Source organism: Callorhinus ursinus, unplaced genomic scaffold (genome assembly GCF_003265705.2).
Source record: "Callorhinus ursinus isolate GAN/ISIS: 27379988/994484 unplaced genomic scaffold, GSC_fseal_2.0 scaffold82, whole genome shotgun sequence".
NCBI classification, from domain to species: Eukaryota; Metazoa; Chordata; class Mammalia; order Carnivora; family Otariidae; genus Callorhinus; species Callorhinus ursinus.
Genome location: NW_027397144.1, coordinates 1,508,242 through 1,526,023, shown reverse-complemented (window position 1 = coordinate 1,526,023; position 17,782 = coordinate 1,508,242). Strand labels below are relative to the sequence as shown.

At 58.4% G+C, this 17,782-nt stretch overlaps 2 protein-coding genes across 10 annotated transcripts in view; one reads left to right on the top strand and one right to left on the bottom strand.

Annotated features, from left to right (window-relative positions):
- The window catches only part of DOCK6 (dedicator of cytokinesis 6), a 41,403-nt gene that overhangs the window by 15,105 nt on the left and 8,516 nt on the right, over positions 1–17,782 (top strand). For 3 of the 9 annotated variants that reach the window (XM_073887747.1, XM_025863041.2, XM_073887751.1), the window contains exons 15-34: positions 3,064–3,181; positions 3,262–3,332; positions 3,532–3,670; positions 3,757–3,858; positions 4,569–4,655; positions 5,070–5,301; positions 5,551–5,712; positions 6,408–6,571; positions 7,102–7,206; positions 9,286–9,378; positions 9,623–9,718; positions 10,453–10,593; positions 12,921–13,034; positions 13,152–13,322; positions 13,674–13,813; positions 13,910–14,079; positions 16,358–16,518; positions 16,669–16,851; positions 17,167–17,293; positions 17,614–17,698. In XM_073887747.1, the coding sequence (XP_073743848.1) occupies positions 3,064–3,181; positions 3,262–3,332; positions 3,532–3,670; positions 3,757–3,858; positions 4,569–4,655; positions 5,070–5,301; positions 5,551–5,712; positions 6,408–6,571; positions 7,102–7,206; positions 9,286–9,378; positions 9,623–9,718; positions 10,453–10,593; positions 12,921–13,034; positions 13,152–13,322; positions 13,674–13,813; positions 13,910–14,079; positions 16,358–16,518; positions 16,669–16,851; positions 17,167–17,293; positions 17,614–17,698 (2,661 nt within the window). Of the gene's footprint in view, positions 1–3,063; positions 3,182–3,261; positions 3,333–3,531; positions 3,671–3,756; positions 3,859–4,568; positions 4,656–5,069; positions 5,302–5,550; positions 5,713–6,407; positions 6,572–7,101; positions 7,207–9,285; positions 9,379–9,622; positions 9,719–10,452; positions 10,594–12,920; positions 13,035–13,151; positions 13,323–13,673; positions 13,814–13,909; positions 14,080–14,615; positions 15,142–16,357; positions 16,559–16,668; positions 16,852–17,166; positions 17,294–17,613; positions 17,699–17,782 lie in introns of those variants that run through there. The other 6 variants (XM_073887748.1, XM_073887749.1, XR_012376731.1 and 3 more) reach the window with 5 other exon arrangements.
- Positions 46–1,768, bottom strand: ANGPTL8 (angiopoietin like 8). The gene is made up of 4 exons (XM_025863070.2): positions 1,469–1,768; positions 1,100–1,261; positions 452–561; positions 46–346 (listed from the first exon to the last, which is right to left on the bottom strand). Exons 1-4 carry the CDS (start codon positions 1,763–1,765, stop codon positions 319–321), a joined length of 597 nt encoding a protein of 198 aa, XP_025718855.1. The 5' UTR covers positions 1,766–1,768; the 3' UTR covers positions 46–318.

The following is a 17,782-nucleotide window of genomic DNA, read 5'->3' as shown; positions in this document are numbered from 1 at the left end:
GGTATTCGTGCATCATGCAGAGCGAGGTACCGTTTCTCCCAGACACACACAGACAACCAGAGTGAGATACCACTACTCTGCTTTAATGGAGGGGTGTGTACGCATGAAGGGTCCCATGTCCTGCCTCCACCCCTCCTCAACGGGGCCGTGTCCTCTGTCTGTGTCCCCGCCTGCTTCCGTCTCTCCTCCGTGGCCAGAAGCAGGCCCCGGCACCCTGGCCGACCCCAGGGGGCAGGCAGCTCCTCTTTGTGCAGGGGCCGCGTGGGGTATGGCAGCGCCCCTCTGTGTAGACTGGTCCTCAGTTCCACCCAGGCAGGCTCAGGCTGGGAGCGCCGCTGTATGGAGTCTGGAAGGGAGATGAGGCTCAGCCAAGGCAAAGGGGTCCCCCATCCGGGTGCCCTGTACACCTCCCATCCAGCAGCCCCGCCCAACCAGTCCCCTTCAGCCTCACCTCTCCTGGATCTTTCGTAGCCGATGCTGCTGTGCGGCCATCTCCCGCCTCTGTCGCTGCACATGGCCTGTGAGCGCCCACACGATGTGGCTCTGCTTGTCAGCGTGGGCCTGTGGGGTCAGGACAGAAACCTCAGCTGGGGCCCACTCACCTCCCATCCCCCGACCCTGCCCAGGGCTGTCCACCCCCAGCTGCATCTGTATGACCTAACAAGTCACTGCTACTCTGTGGCCTCAACTTCCCCATCTGTTAAATGGGGATGACAGAGGACTTGCTTCTTGGGGGGGTTATAAGCATGATATGAATTATTAAGAGGCATGGCTGGGTAGTTCCTGGGCACACAAGAAACACTACCAGTTACTCTGATAGTATACATTTGTTGAGTAACTTCCATAGCCCCTGCCCCCTGCTGAGTATTTTATCTGTGTTGAGTCCCTGTCTCTGCTCTGAGACGTGAATTGTTGCCCTTATTTGCAAATGGGGAAACTGAGGCATGGGAAGGGACCGGGGTTTTGCCCAGGGTCACATAGGTTAGAGGCCATGGCACTGGGAGGCTGATCTGAAGATGTCTCTGGGACTCAAGGCTCAGAAGTGAGTTCTTTGTGGGAAATCAGAGTCTCCACTCCACCGGGGCCGGGAGGCTCTTACCTTTAAGGCCTCAAATTCTTGCTGGGCATGGCCCAGCCAAGCGCCCCTCAGCCGGACTTCCAGCTGCTGCATGCTCTCCCGCAGCACCTGTTGTCCCTGGGCCACCTCCCCTAGCGCCTGGGCCGTGGCCTCTGCTTGCAGCTTCAGAGCATCCTCCTCCATCTGAGCGATAAATAGCGGATGTTAGTAGGATGACCAACTTGTCTTTGTTTGTTTGCCTGGGACTTGCTTAATTTTAACACCGAAAGTCCTATATTCCAGGGATGCCATCCCCCCCTCAATCCTTGGCAAACCCAGACAGTTGGTTACCCTAGACAACTCCACCGCAAACTCCTACCCACCCCACGATGCCCCAACTGCAGTGCCCACCTGCATCTCCAGCAGGCTTGTGCGTAGCTCCTGGGCTGCATCCCGGCCCCGGCTGACCTCCTGCCCCAGAAGGCCCAGCACACGGCTATAGAGGCCCAGGCTGTGCCCAGCCTTTGTTAGCCGTGCCTCCGTGGTCCTGTACACACCGTTGAGGGCCTGACCCAGCTGCAGGGCCCCGTGGAAGAGGAGGGTCAGCTCCTCATGTTGTGCCAGCTCCAGGCCCCCAACGGGCGCTGCAGAGGCGGGCTGGGCCACCGTGGCCAGAGCACACAAAAGGCACAGTGCGAGCTTGGGCATGGCTGAGGCTCTGAGGGTGCGGCCACGGCGCCACTGCCACCGCCTTTTATGCCCCAGCACCCTGTTAACCCCCGGTCAATCGTTAACCGGCCCGCTGGACGCCCCGGGTTGTGCAAGGGCCTGGCGGTGGCATGACAGTTGCATCAGGCGAACGTCCGGTGAGGCCACGCTGAGATCACACGCCGGCTGGGGCTTGGGGCCAGCTGTGGACTGGGGGGGGCACTGGTCGAGGACAGGCCCAGGCCCCGCAGGGAAACCTGAAGCTCGGAGCCTCAGTTTCCCCACCCGTGGAAGGGATGACAACAGTGACAGACATGGTAGCCATATCAGTGAGAATAGTGAGCGTCTTAGCGCGGATGGTTTGGGGGAGGGGGTGCAGGGGGCAGAGACTCTCCCAAGGCCGCACAGCCTGACTGCAGGCCCCGTGTGTGCCCCGGATCAGGGCTAGCTGCCATTTCTGCTCCTTGGGTGACTGTGGGCAAGTGCCTCTATTCTCCCCCCCCGCCCCCCCCACACACATATGCACCGTAAAATGGGAGGAACGTTCATCCCCCCTCTTTGGCTGCTTGGAGAAGTAAATGAGCTGTTTCTCATGCTGAGCGCTTAGAATAGAGCTGGGCCTGAACTAGGTTCCATGTTAACGTTTGGTACAATCCTTGTTGCTCCCCTTGTTTTCTTATTACTGGTATTAATACGAAGGCTAAGCTGGGAGGCTCGATGCCCCTGTTATACAGATAGGGAAACTGAGGCCCCGAAGGAGGTTGGGGCTTGCACAGAGAGTTAGCCGTGAGAGGGAGAGGCAGAACTCTGACTTTAGCCCAGCCCCACTTCTGATTCTGGCCTCAGTTTCTCCACCTAAGACGCAGGCCTCGTAACTCTAGCAGCTTCTCCTGGGGGAAGGGCAGTCAGGCCCCTGAGCGGGGGGGAAGGGGCGGGTCAGCCCAAGTGGGGGCTCGGGCCTGACTGCTGGCCGCCTGGGCCACCTTCTTGGAACCCCGACCCTGAGCACCCATCTGTCCCTGCTTGGCACCCCCCCATGCCTCAGTGCCCCCAGAGTCCCTCTGTGTCCCCACCCTCTGCTGTACTGTTCCCCCATCTATGCTCTGAGGGTGCCCACCTGTCCCCCACTCTCTGCCAGTGACATCTCTCGCCCGGTGCCCATAATTGCCCCATACGCTGCCCTCAGTGCCCCAGCTACGTGGCCATCGATGCCCCCTCCCCCCGCCCCGCGTCCCAGGCCAGGCTTGCGCCGGAAGCCCAGCCCCGCCTGTCCTTCTGATGCCCCCTTGCCCCCCCAGGAACCTGCTGTACGTGTACCCACACTGCCTTAACTTCAGTAGCCGCCAGGGCTCAGTGCGCAACCTCACCGTGCGAGTGCAGTACATGGCGGGCGAGGACCCCAGCCAGGCCCTGCCGGTCAGTGGCCGCGCCGGGGGTGGGGGCGGGGGTCCTGGCTGGGGCATCCCGGGGGGCCCCTCACGCTCACCCTCCCCCAGGTCATCTTTGGCAAGTCCAGCTGCAGTGAGTTCACCCGAGAGGCCTTTACCCCAGTGGTCTACCACAACAAGTATGCGGGGTGGCGGGACGGGGCCGGCGGTGGGGACGCGGTGGGGCAGCAGGAGGGGAGGAGGCTGCCGCTAGGAGAGCCGGTGGGGGATCCTGAGGCCGAGAGCAGACCGTGGGGCCAGGCAGCACTGGGGTCTGACTTGCAAGAGGGGGTGGGGAGGGCCAGGGGGGTCCCCGCCCCCAGCAGAGCCCCATGCCAGGTCCCCAGAGTTCTACGAGGAGTTCAAGCTGCGTCTTCCAGCCTGTGTGACCGAGAACCACCACCTGCTGTTCACCTTCTACCACGTCAGCTGCCAGCCCCGGCCGGGCACAGCGCTGGAGACTCCCGTGGGCTTCACTGTGAGACCCCCGCCAGCCCTCAACCCCACCCCCAGCCCCGCTCACCCCCTGTTTGGCCCCAGACCTGACCCCCAGCCTCTCCCCAGTGGATCCCCCTGCTGCAGCATGGCCGCCTGAGGACCGGCCCCTTCTGCCTCCCTGTGTCTGTGGACCAGCTCCCACCCAGCTACTCCGTGCTCACACCAGATGTATGTGCCCTGGCCCCCTGCCTCCCCTCCCAATGCCTTGTCCCCCGACAATACTCCCTAGGCTTCCACCACATGGTTCCCGATCTGTGCCATGCCTTCCCTCCCATGAATACCCCTGGGAGCTTTGTTGCCCTCTTTTAGGGCCTCCGGGGCCCCTGGCTGCTCCATCCCCCCCATTACTGCTTCTGTGTGTCCGACTGTCCTCACATGTCCCTGTCCCCCACTAGCCTGGCCTCATTACCACCTCCTGCCCCTGCACTCACCATTCCCTGTCTTTCTGTCACCATTCACTGTCTTTCTGCTCCAGTGCCCCATTCGCAGCCCTGCCTGCCTCCCTGACCATGATCCCCCCAGTAGTTCTTCCAGGGCCCATCACCCCCATTAATGCTGTCACCCTCCCACTTACCCTTGAGCTGTCATTAATGCCCTGGGGGCCTCAAGTTCTCTCATCATGCTCTTTCCCAATTCATTCCCTTCAGTAACGTGCACCCCAGGCCTCCATTGTCTGTTTCTCCGTTTGTACCCCAGGCTTCCAGCCTGCCCAGGGGACCCCCATAGTGCTCCCTCCCATCTGCGTTCCCCCGGGTTGGCGCCCGGCTGCTCCCACCGGTGGGGCTGGGCTACACCCACAGTATTGCAGTGGCTGGGGCCGGTGGCGCTATGGGCCCAGGAGGGCGGGCCAATGCCCACCTGGCGTGTCCCTCCTGCAGGTGGCGCTGCCGGGCATGCGCTGGGTGGATGGCCACAAGGGCGTGTTCAGCGTGGAGCTCACTGCCGTGTCCTCTGTGCACCCGCAGGTAGGGGGTTGGGGGGAACTGAGGAGCCCGGGCCTGGGGTTGAGCAACAGTGCCGCTGACCGGGGAGGCCTGGCCTCGGGCCACGGACATGACTTTGGTCAGCGAGGCCCTGCTCCCAGGGAAGCTGCTGACTCAGGCGGGGGCGGCCATGCCAGTGGCCATCCCGGCTGGGGCTTTGGCCCTTTGCATGGTTTCTCCTCCCCACGTGTGTCCCTCGCCGCTTCTGTGGTCACTCCTCCGCCCCCTCTCCTCCCTCCAGCTCCTAGCTCATCCCTTTCCTCATTTATAGTCAGTTTATTGATCCCCGGCCTTGGTTTTCTGCCCACTGAGCACCACCCCCAACCGTCCAGGGCCTTCCCAGCCATGGAACCCTGGCCCCCCGCCCTGCTCACCCCGGCTCCCCCCCACCCCCAGGACCCTCACCTGGACAAGTTCTTCACTCTGGTGCACGTGCTGGAGGAGGGGGCCTTCCCATTCCGCCTCAAGGACACCGTGCTGAGTGAGAGCACCGTGGAGCAGGAGATGCGGGCCAGCCTAGCAGCCCTGCGCCTCGCCAGCCCCGAGCCCCTTGTTGCCTTCTCCCACCACGTGTTGGACAAGCTCGTCCGTCTGGTCGTGCGGCCTCCAATCATTGGCGGTCAGATTGGTGAGCGGGCACAGCCTCAGACCCCAGTTTCCCTGTCTGGAAGAGGGCCGGCCGCTCAGTCCCCTGGACCTGGGTGACCTTCTCCAGCCCACTTATCTTTCTGGCCTCGGTTTTCCTTTCTGAAAAATGGCTCCCAGCCACTTGTGACCCTTTGGCCCCACGACCCCTTGGAAAGGTGGGAGATAGGAGGTTCCTTAGGGAGGTAGAAGGCCCTGGGCTTTAGCACTTGACCTCTGCTCCGCCCGGCAGTGAACTTAGGTCGTGGGGCCTTTGAAGCAATGGCCCATGTGGTCAGCCTTGTCCACCGGAGTCTAGAGGCTGCCCAGGATGCCCGTGGTCACTGCCCGCTGCTGGCTGCCTATGTCCACTATGCCTTCCGACTGCCTGGCACCGAGCCCAGCCTCCCAAGTGGTAAGTGTTAGTGGGAGGCCCCTGGGGGACAGGACATATCTGGGAGGAGAGCATCCCAGTCAGAAGGAACAGCATGTGCAAAAGCCTGGAGGCCGTACAGACCTTGGCTGGTTTGGGCAACTTGCAAGAGAGAGAGTTTTTTATTCACTCCTCCCCTCCCCAGGCTGGTGGTCTTTGTTGCTTGACTGGTGGGTCATTCAGCCAGTCAACAAGCATCTGAAGTAAGTTGAAGCAGAGACGCAGCTGGGCTGCCCAAGCTCAAATCCCAGCTCTGCTTCCTACAAATGCTGTGACCCTGAGGCCAGGCTAGTGGGGGCAAGTGACTTCACCTCTCTGGGTCTGTTTTCCATTTGTAAAACAAGGATAATAACGGTCATCCCTTCATGGGGGCACTGGTAATAGTAATTGAGGTCTAATCCGTATAACAGGCTTGATACGGTGAATGCTCAATGCAGTTGGATCCTTTTCTATTTGCTAAGTAATTAATACTAACCTCTAGCCCCTCTGGGCACTGACCACGTGCCAGGCACTGTTCTTGGGCTTTGTCCATCTCCCCCAAATCACTATGAGGTGGCAGCCACCAGCACGCCCATTTTATAGGCGAGAAGACTGAGGCTCAGAGACAGAAAGTGACTGTACCCAGGCCAGCCGGCCGGGAAGGGGCAGGGGGCTGACCATCTTGCCGCCATCCTCAGGGGCCCCTCCAGTGGCGGTGCAGCCTGCCACACTGGCCCGTGGCCCTGGTCGCCCCACCAGCCTCTACCTGGCCCGCTCTAAGAGCATCAGCAGCAGCAACCCTGACCTGGCCGTGGCCCCGGGCTCTGTGGACGACGAGGTCTCCCGCATCCTGGCCAGCAAGGTAGGGCGCGGGTGGGTGCTGGGGTCTCTAGCCTCAGCGGCCACGGCTGCCAGGTGAGCGGGTGAAGGATTAGGGTTGACAGAGGACGGGAAGCGCCAGGCAGCAGCATGGACAGAAGCTTGACTCTGGGCAGTGGGGCTGGTCTGCGGCTGTCACAGCTTGGGAGCTGCGACTCAGACTTTGCCCTGGGCTCCGCACTCCACGGCCCACCCAAGGATGGGTGGCTGGAGGTTGGCCTGGTTGAAAAAAGCAGTGTGTACATAGCGGAGAAGGTGCGTATAGGCACATATACCAGATGCATATACTCACAGACCCCATGCATGTGTGTGCACGGGACACTCTATGCACGGCCGCCCACAGGGAGCATATGCGCGTGGGCCCCAAGCACGTACGTGCACGTGCATTTGCCAGGGTTGCGTGTGGGTGCCCAGGGTGCGCGTATGGCCCCGGGCAGTGCTCACGCTTGGTGTTCCGTGCCGTTCTCCCTGCCTTCTGCCCATGGATTCTATCACTTCCCCGTGTGTCTCTAGGGTATCGACCGCTCACACTCTTGGGTGAATTCTGCTTATGCTCCAGGAGGCAGCAAGGCTGTGCTGCGACGGGCACCCCCTTATTGCGGGGCCGACCCCAGACAGGTGCCCTCCCTACCTGCCCCTGCACGCGTGTGACCCCATCTCAGCATGAGCTCCTCCCACCTTCCTGGCTGTGGCCCACTAACCTAGGGGGGCTGCCTGAAGGAGGCAGCAGACCCCTCCTGCTTTTGTTCAGGGGCTGTGGAGTCAGTGTTTTAGGCATCACGGTCATCTTAACCAGCCTTTTGCTGCCTTACAGACTCCAGCCTCAGGCAGAGACAGGAGGGAGAGGGTGGCATGCAAATAGCATGCAAATGATATGCAAATCCAGCCACTATAACCTCACTGCCTCGCATGGCCTGTTTCTCTCCCTTTAATCCACTCTGTTCAGGACCCTCTCAACTGTCCCCTTGACATAGCAATCTGAATGATGCCAAAGGGCCGAGACTGACCCTCTGGGCTCTCCCTCACCTCCTGTTTCAAGCAGACAGACCTCTGTGGGCAGCTCCCTTTACTCTGTCCCTTCCCAGGGATCTGGTGTGGGGAGAGGCTTTGCCTTCAGACAGACCTGGGTCCGAGTTCTCGAGTTCTTGCTCTGCTGTGGGCTCGCCCTGTGCCCTAGGCTCTGAATTTTCAGATGTGGTCAAGATTCAAAGTAAAGTGTTTATTAGCACAGTGGTGCCGAACCTGGGAACACGTTAGGGCATCACAGGCAGGATTTTATTGGGATAGATCTCAGTCCAGCCCGGGCCTCTGAGCTGCCAGGTCGTCTGGGAGATAAGCACCGATCATACAAACACACGAGTATGAAAGTGCAGGGTGTGAAAATGCCTGAAAAGAAATGAACAGGAATGAGGCCACCAGCCTCCCCTGGGTGGTCTCGGGGGGGGCCTCTCCAGGGAGATGGCATTTCTGTCGGGACCTGAAGGGTGAGACAGAGCCAGCCAGGAAAGGGTGGCTGGTCCACATGGAGGGAAAGGCACATGCAAAGGTTGGGACCGAGCTCAGAGCCCCCGAGGCACTGAAAGGAAGCCACTGGGGTGGTTTCCTCGCACACTTGGCCCCAGGCCTTGTTCTAGCTCTGTGCCCACCACCCGGGGAAGCCTGCACTGAAGGCAGGCCAGGGGACTATTAGCAGCAAGGGACCTTTTGGACTGTCTTCTCCTGAGATTGCTGGAAAGCTGGGTTCATGGGCCCTGCCGGCCCCCCAGCATCTTTAAGAGGGCCTCCCCCAATGCCCTCATTCTCTGAGGTGTCAGCTGGGCCTCGAAGAGCCCCTAGGAGGGGACGAGGTGGTGAGAGGGTGGGCATTGCAGGCAGGAGGGGACCCTGAGGCCGGCCTTTGCCGTGGGTGGCCCATCTGGCGTGTGTTGAGGAGCCAGGGCCCTGCTGGGGTTGTGGAAACTGGGGGTCCCTCGAGTGCTGGGGCCCGGGCAGGTTCCAGGGGTCAGAGCAGCTCCATCTTCGGGCCTCCTCTCCTTGCCAGTGGCCTCACCTCCCGACCAGCAAAGAGGAGGGGAGAAGTGGAGCGTGGGGCCCCATCCCCATTTCACAGATGGGGAGCACTGAGGCAGGCAGGGCTGGAACAGGGCCAGGCCTGGAACCCGGGGCTCTCGGCTGCTCCTGCTGCATCTCATCGGCACCTCCACCCACCTCTGTCCTATCTCTTTCCCTCTTCTTTCTTTACCCTCGCTTGGACCCCATGTCTGTTCTCCGCTCCCCTGTCTGCGCTCCCTCCTGCACCTCATTGCCCTTCTCTTCCATCCACCCTGGCCTCACGGACTCTCTCCAGCTCTCTGACTTCACCCTCCCTCCTCACCGTGTCCACCCGCACCCCCATCCCTCTGCCATCTTTGTCCGGCCCTGTCCACCCTCGCCAACAGGCTCCTGTCCCCATTTGCATCTCTTCTGTTCCCCCTGCTGGACACCCCCTTCTCTCTTTGTTACGCTTCTCATCCCTTTCATCACCCCGCCCCACCTTTATCCTTATTATCTCCGCCAAAATCATCCATTCCCTCCTGGCCTGTCCACAGGGACACCTCTGTGCCCTATCCATGCCAACCAGCTCCTCCCCGTCCATGCCGCCGGCATCCTCACTAACCCCCCTCGCCACCCCATCCTCTTCACCCCATCCCATCATAGGCCATCGACCGCAGCTCTAGCCGAACTTCTTCCTACCTCGAGGGCTCCTCCTTGGCCCCACCAGCCACCCAGCCGAGACCCACTGTGCAGAAGGTAGTGGGAGGCAGGGGGTGGGTGACTCCATGTTGGCCCCGGAGCTCCTGTCTCCCCCGAAGCCCAGCAGGGTCTGGAGGGCCCAGGGAAAGGGCGTGCTGACTCCTTCCGCTCCCCCTCCTGCATGGTCTCCAGCTGCACTAACCCCAAGCCATCCCCGCTGCATCCAAGCCCCGTTATGCCCCCCAGAGGAGGGCACGGGGTGGGCTCCTCGGCTCTCTGTGACCCTTGCCCCCACCCCCAGCTGCTGCACGAGGAGCTGGCTCTGCAGTGGGTGGTCAGCGGCAGTGGCGTGCGAGAGGCTGTCCTGCAGCACGCCTGGTTCTTCTTCCAGCTCATGGTGAGACACCCTCCTCCCCACCTGAGAGCAAGAGACGCCCTGGGGAGGTCCTCTCCTCGGGAGAGAAGCCCCTGAGATTGCACCTGAGACCCCTGAGAAATGATCCCAAGAAGCCCTCCATGTCAAGAGATAAGAGACACTGAAGGGGATCTCTCCCTGGAGAGAGGCCCCCTGAAACTTACCTGAAACCCTCTCCACAGAGAGATGGCCCCCCTACCTTCCCTAGGAGGTTGTAGAGACCACTGAGGGTCCCCCTAACCAGCGTGGAGACCCCTCCCCCTCAAGAGATATCGCCAGAGAGAGAGGGAATCCCTGTGATCAGACTCAAGACCTCTGCGCCAGACTCTTCAAGTGGTGCCTTGAACCACCACTGCTAGATACAACCCCCCTCCCCGATCTGGTGGGCCATCAAACCCCAGCCAGGACTCCCTCAGATCCCACTCCTTGAGCCCTACTTTTTGTCTTACCCACATACTTAGCCCCGGGAGACCTACTCCAGCCCTTCCCAGGCTCTCTCAGCCTCCCCACCCCTGCACCCTGCCTAGAACCCACTCAGGCTCCTCCCACTGCCGGCTCAAGCCCTGTGTTAAGAGTCAGGGCTCAGTCCCTACCCAGGACCCCTTATGCCCACATCTAGCCCCCGTGCCTTGCTACTAAAGCACCGCTCACAGCCCCTCAGGCCCTGCCCCCTGTTCAGTTCCTCAAGCCCCGCCCCACTCTCACCCCACCCCCAGGTGAAAAGCATGGCGCTGCACCTGCTTCTGGGCCAACGGTTGGACGCGCCCCGCAAGCTTCGCTTCCCTGGGCGTTTCCTGGACGACATCGCGGCCCTTGTGGGCTCTGTGGGCCTGGAAGTCATCACCCGGGTATACAAGGTGTGTGGGAACAGGCCTCAATGGGAGGGGTCTGAGAGAGGACACAGAGCCAGCCAGGCAGGGGCACCATGAACCCCCTTGCCAGATCAGTCGGTTTACTCAGCATCTGTTTCTTGAGCACTGACTGTGTGCACAGTGGCTGTGCCGGGTGGTAGACACAGCAGTGAACACAACAGGCCCAAATCCATGTTTTCATGGAACTGACTTTTTGAGGAGACTTGAAGGGGGCGGGGGAGAGCACTCTATGCCATGGCTGGGGGAAGGGCCTTCCAGGCAGTGGGAACAGCAAGTGCAAAGGCCCTGAGGTAGGACCATGCCTGGGTTATTAGAGGAGCAGTTAGGAGGTAAGTGTGGCTGGAGTGGAGTATGCAAAAGTGGGAATGGGAGTTGATGAGGATGGGGAGGTGGACAGAGCAGATCCATTAGCGCTTAGCACAGTGCCGAACACAGTAAGTGCTCGGTAAATGGACATTGATGTTCTGAGGCCTTATCCATTGATTGTCCAGGTCCTGGATCACTAATTCCAGTGTTCACAGGAGCTAGGCAGGCAATAATAATAATGAGAGTAGTAATGATATTGAGCATTTATTGAGTACTTACTGTGTATCTTAAACATGGTTGATGGATCATATCATTAAATTCTCCCAACCACCCCCATGAAGTTGTCTCCATTTTACTGGTGGGGAAACTGAGGCAGAGAAGGACCAGGTAACAATGTGATACCACACAACTGAGAAGGGGCAGAATGGGGATTTGAACCCAAGCCACCAGCTCCAGAGCCCACAGCCTCACCACCTGGGAAGAGTAGGGCTTAGGGTGGACTCGGGGGCATGTACCCATTGGCTGTGGCCAGAATGCCTAATTTTTCAGGAGAAATGGGAGTTCTGGATTTGATAGGAACTTTCCAGATTTTTTGAAATGCCGGCCCAACCCAAGTCAACCCTTGTGCAATCTCCCATGACCTCCGGGCTGGGCTCAAAGTTCTCGACCTTGTTCCACTGGAGCCTCCCCAAGGGCTGATATTCCCAGGGGCTGAGCCGGATTGTGAGGAAACCACACTCAGAATGGGCTGAAGGGAGGAACAACGCCCCCAAGAAGCAGCACAGCTGCCTAGTGAGGCATCAGTGATGGGCCACGGTGGTTTCATTGCTTCACTTGACATTTATCGAGCACTGACTACCAGGCTCAGTGTACAAGGAAGACCCAGTCTCTGCTCCCCTCTGGACTCAGAGCTAAGGCATGTTTTATATCTTGTTTCTTTGGGTTGCAGGGAACTGAGGGCCACTGAGGCTAACCACTCTGTGGCTTATGGTAGCATGAGAGCAGAACAAGCATCAGCTAGGCCTCGGAAGCCATAGCAGCCTTCTTGCTGTTCCTCACGGTTGCCAGGCACATCCTGCCCCAGGGCCTTTGCACTTACTGTTCTCTCTGCTCAGGATGCCTTTCTCATCTTGGCTCTCTCCTGTCTTTTGGGTTTCTCTCAAAACAGCACCCCATTCAGTTTTCTTCAAAATACACGGAACTATCCCCAGTCCTTTTATTTATTCTCTGCCTCCCCCCCACGCAAGACTGTGAGTTGGACGAGCTACAGGGACCACGTCTATGCTTTTCACAGGGCGTGGCACATAGTAGATGCTCAGTATAGTCTTGCTAAATGCTGAGAGCATATTAGTTAAGAGAGAGGTTAATTTGCTTGATCGTCATTACAAGTGGTTTAAATGTGACCAGAGTTTATTTCTGAGCCTCGGTGGGTTGCAGGGGATTCCACAGTGTGGGACTGGCCATCGTGGTTCACCATGGTGCCCCCCACATGAGGCGTGGCAGGTGGGAACCGGCAGACCTGCCCCTTCTGTATACGTGACGGCATCAGTTCTTCCCAAGCCCCATTGGCCAAGACGTAGTCACATGGTTATTCTCAGCCACAAGGGAGGCTGGGAAATGTAGTCTTTGCCCAACTCTGAACTGTGAAGAAGGGTTCCAGTACTCTGAGTGGGGAGAGGAATTGGGGCAAGTCAGCAGCCAGTTTCTGCCATCCATGTTGTATTGGTCAAATCTAATGGAAGGAAAGAAAACAGTGTTCTGAACAGAGTCCTGAGGAGCGTAGACATATAACCGTGGGAAAGAGGAGGCACAGAGGGAAGAGGACAACCGGGTCGGCCAGGTGTATCTGGAGCCCAGAGGCGAGGGTGTGTCAAGAAGCCCCAAGGCTTTGGGGCAATGACGCGGCTCCTGGAGGTCACTGGTGGCCTTGGTGAGAGCCAGGCCCCGTGTGGAGACTGAGGCTCGTGGGACATGTGGATACGGGCTGACCGGCCCTGTGCCCCTAGGATGCAGAGCTGGCCGAGCGCCTGAACGCCAGCCTGGCCTTCTTCCTCAGCGATCTGCTGTCCCTGGTGGACCGCGGCTTCATCTTCAGCCTGGTCCGGGCCCACTACAAGCAGGTAGGGGTGGGCACGGTGGGAATGGCACACCTGCAGTGACGTGGCGGCGTGGTGGGCGTGGTGGGCGTGGTGGGCAGAGCCACATGAGGGTCGCCTGCTGACCCCCCTCCCCCACAGGTGGCCACACGGCTGCAGTCGGCCCCCAACCCGGCATTGTTGCTGACCCTACGCATGGACTTCACCCGCATCCTGTGCAGCCACGAGCACTACGTGACCCTCAACCTCCCCTGCTGCCCCCTGTCGCCCCCGGCCTCGCCCTCACCCTCTGTATCCTCCACCACCTCCCAGGTGGGCTGGCCTCACTCCTGGCTCCTCCTCTTGACCTATGACCACTCACCTTCAGCCTCTCTTCTGTGGGACCCTCATTTGGCCATGTCAGAGTGGGCCAAAGCCCAGGTAGTCTGACCCTTCACCTCTGACCCCGCAGTCTTGGAAATTTCTTGGAGTGGGGGACCAGCTGCTTATATCTCACCCCAAATCCTAATTCCCGCCTGGGGTTCCATTTGCTGTTTCTCTGACTTCTGACTTTTGACTCCAGGCCCCGTCACTTCACATATGGGTTAACGCCAGTCTCCCCCCGCCCCGACCCTTGACCCCTGGCCTCCCGCCATCCCTGCTTTCTCCTCCTGCCCTCTGCAGAGTTCCACCTTCTCCAGCCAGGCCCCAGATCCCAAGGTAACCAGTATGTTCGAGCTGAGCGGGCCATTCCGACAACAGCACTTCCTGGCTGGGCTCCTGCTGACAGAATTGGCGCTGGCCCTGGAGCCTGAGGCCGAGGGGTGAGCACAGGCCCGCTCTGGTCCCTGGGCTGGCGAAAAGGTCCAGGAGCCACATCCGCTCCATCCCGAGCTCCTCGCTACCCCCCCCCCCAACAGGGCATCCCTGCTGCACAAGAAGGCCATCAGCGCCGTGCACAGTCTGCTCTGTGGCCACGATGCGGACCCCCGCTACGCTGAGGCTGCTGTGAAGGCCCGTGTGGCCGAGCTGTACCTGCCGCTGCTGTCACTTGCACGGGACACGCTGCCACGCCTGCATGATTTTGCTGGTCAGTGGGCCGGGGGCAGGACGGGGCTACATGATCCAGGGGCTTCACTGATCACATCGGCTCAGGTCGGGGAAGGCGGGGAGCAGGGTTAGGAATAAAAGCATGGGTGGTGGGGGTCAGAGGAAGAGGTTCCAGTGTTCTGCTGTGGGGCCCCAGGCAAGCCATTAACCTCTCTGAGCCTAAAGGTTTCTCACCTGTTTCATGGGGACAGTGGTCGCATGCACTTTCCTAGGCTTATGTGAAAATATGGGGAGGAGTGTCCTGGGACCCTGTCACCCTCCCGATGGGTGAGGAGGGGCAGGTGGGGAACATTGCGGTGAGGGGATGGTCGGAGCCCCGTGTTCATTCAGTCACTCCTCTTCAACCTTCACTGGCACCTGGGGGACAGGGGACAGTTGGAAGCACAGACTTAGGCTTTCTGGGTGGATCCCCTTTGTCATTTGGGGAAAATTCTCAGTCTTTACCTCTTGCATTTTTTTTTCCTGCCTCATTTTCTCGCTTCCCTCCTTCTGGGACTCCAATTACACGTACGTTAGACCTTTTGATCGCGTCTCAGTGCCTGCTGTACTCTGTCCTGTTTCCATTGCGTTTTCAGTTGGGAAACTTTCCATTCACCTGTATTGGAACTCACTGCTTCGGTCTTCTCTGGCTGCGTCCAGTCTTCTGTTAACCCCATCCATGAGTTCCGAATTTCAGATGTTATACTTTGCGGCTATAGAACGTTCGTTTGATTTTGTGCGTGTGTGTTTTTGTAGATCCCAGTTCTCTACTGAAATTTGCCATCATTTTACCCACATTTGTCCATCTTTTCTGCCAATTTATATATTAATGTCCTTGTTCGCTAACTCCAACGTTTGGCCATCTGTGTGCCTGCTTCTGTTGTCTGTTTTTCTCCTATCAGTTACATTTTCCTGCCTCTTCCTATGTCTTACAACTCGTTACGGTATTTTGGATGCCGTATGTAAACGAATCATTGGGACTGAGGTAATGTCATCCTTTCCCAGTGACAGTTCCCCTTTCCCTCCCTTTTTTCTTTTTTTAAAGATTTTATTTATTTATTTGACAGAGAGAGAGACACAGCTAGAAAAGGAACAGAAGCAGGGGGAGTGGGAGAGGGAGAAGCAGGCTTCCCGCTGAGCGGGGAGCCCGGTGGAGGGCTCGATCCCAGGACCCTGGGATCGTGACCCGAGCCAAAGGCGGACGCTTAACGACTGAGCCACCCAGGCGCTCCCCTTTCCCTCCCTTATGCAGATAGGAAAATGGGCTGGTCTCAGTCTGGTCAGGAACTGAGCTAGGTTAAGCTGAGCTAGAGCTTTAGTTAAACTCAGTCGACCGTCTGTTTCAAGAATCTTTGGGGTGAGACCAGTTCTGTATTTGTTGGCAGCTCCTGTCTCTGGCGAGACCTTTTTTTTTTTTTTTTGGTGGCAGGGGGGGCTATGGGAGTTACTCTTTTAAGACCATAGAGTTTGGAAGCCGACTCTTTAGGTTAAAATCCTATCTCTAGGGGCACCTGGGTGGCTCAGTCGCTGGGCGTCTGCCTTCAGCTCAGGTCATGATCCCAGGGTCCTGGGATCGAGCCCCACATCGGGCTCCCTGCTCCGCGGGAAGCCTGCTTCTCCCTCTCCCCACTCCCCCTGCTTGTGTTCCCTCTCTCGCTGTGTCTCTCTCTGTCAAATAAATAAATAAAATCTTTAAAAAAAAAAAAATCCTCTCTCTACCATTTACCTGCTGTGTGACCCCAGGCAAGTGATGTAATGTCTCTGTGCCTCAGTTTCGTCACCTGTAAAATGGGGATGGGTAAAAGCATTTATCTCATAGGGTTGTTTTGAAGATTACGAGTTAATATTTTCAAAGTGCTTAGAATGGCACCTGGCACATAGGAGATTCTAAGTGCCAACTGATGCTGTAATCATTGTGGCAGCATTTATTACTAATTATTATTATTGTTATTCCTGCCATTGTTCCCATCATCGTCATCATCGTAGTAGACATTTATGGCTCCCATGGGCCAGGCCACATTCTGAGTGTTGAGCATATAGCAGCAGCTCGAGCGGATATAGTTCAGGCTTTTGTCATCGTACAGACAATGGTATGATAAATGTATCTAATCCTAAGCACAAAAAGTGAGCTCTGAGAATAGATAACTGGAGACCTCACCCTGGCCTCGGGGAGCGCTATCAGGGAAGGCTTCCCCGAGGAGGCGAACTTTGGGCTAGACTATGAGATAGAGATGGTACTTACCAAGGGCTCATTCTTCTGTCCCCGTCCCTGCCCCCAGAGGGCCCAGGTCAACGGTCAAGACTGGCCTCGATGCTCGACTCAGACACAGAAGGGGAAGGGGACATCGGAGGCACCATCAACCCCTCAGTGGCCATGGCCATCGCTGGTGGCCCCCTAGCCCCTGGCTCCCGGGCCAGCATCTCTCAGGGCCCAGTGGCAGTGAGTATGGCGCTGGTCCCCAGAGATACCATCCAACCTGGTAATAGAAGTTACATAGGATATCCTGATAGGTCAGTTCTCATCACAATATGGAGGAAATGAGAATCAGCTCCATCCCTTCTGAGCACTCTCTCCCCTGTTTGGCCCCAGGCTTCTCGCTCAGGCTGTTCCCTCTCTGCCGAGTCCAGCCGGACCTTACTGGTGTGTGTGCTGTGGGTCCTGAAGAATGCTGAGCCAGCCCTCCTGCAGCGCTGGGCCGCTGACCTTGCCCTCCCTCAGCTGGGTCGCCTCTTGGACTTGCTATACCTTTGCTTGGCTGCCTTTGAGTACAAGGTGTGGGGATGGTGGTGGGCTGGGCCAGGGGACTGAGTGGGTGGACGAAGCAGGGGTGAACTGTCTTCACGCCCAGGTTCCTGTGGGTTTGAGGGTCAAGGGGTGGACTGTTTCTGGGCTGAGCCAAAGAGAAAAGGGAAAATCATCTTCGTGAATAGCATTTGGAAGGTGCCAAGACCTTGCAGTAAAGGGGAGAGCTGTGTCTCCAAGCACACGATCCTGGAGGTCAGAAAAGGCTGAGTGAGTGTGACCAAGCAGCCCAGGTCCCACAGGAAAGGGCAGAGTCAACCCTCAACCTGTTCTCTGTCCTCACAGGGGAAAAAGGCCTTTGAGCGCATCAACAGCCTCACATTTAAGAAGTCACTGGACATGAAGGCCCGTCTGGAGGAAGCCATCCTGGGCACCATTGGAGCACGACAGGAGATGGTCCGGCGGAGTCGTGGTGAGAGGGAGATGGACTGTGTGCACGTCCCCACCGGCTGCTCCCAGCCTTTGTCTGAGGGACCCCAAGAAGGGGGCATCCCTACCTCTGTGTCTGCCTCCCCTTTCCCAGAAGGAAGTGCGCACATCGTCTGTATGCACGCGGGCGTCTGTGTTCCCTGTTCTCATGTTGTTTAACTGTGTTCCCTTAGCATGTATACATGTCACCCGGTGTCCTCACGGGTTGTCCCACATGTGTCTCTTAATGCCTGAGCCCTTCTCCTCACGGTCACACGTCCTTATGTTTTTGCACGTCTGCGAACACTCACCTGCGTATCTCAGAGAGGAGCCCGTTTGGGAACCAGGAGAATGTCCGCTGGCGGAAGAGCATCACGCACTGGAGACAGGCCTCGGACCGCGTGGACAAGTGGGTGTGGGCAGGAAGTCGGTCGCTGGGGTCGGACCAGTTTCCGGAGAACGGGTTGCCCCTAGGGCAGCTAAGGGAGGGGCA

Bases quoted from the DNA above. Each gene is read 5' to 3' on its own strand.
- ANGPTL8 (XM_025863070.2), bottom strand. From the start codon at position 1,765: ATGCCCAAGCTCGCACTGTGCCTTTTGTGTGCTCTGGCCACGGTGGCC. The intron at 1,262-1,468 runs GTGGGCACTGCA...TTTATCGCTCAG, and splicing joins CAAGCCTGCTGGAGATGCAG to ATGGAGGAGGATGCTCTGAA. The intron at 562-1,099 runs GTAAGAGCCTCC...CTGACCCCACAG, and splicing joins AAGAATTTGAGGCCTTAAAG to GCCCACGCTGACAAGCAGAG.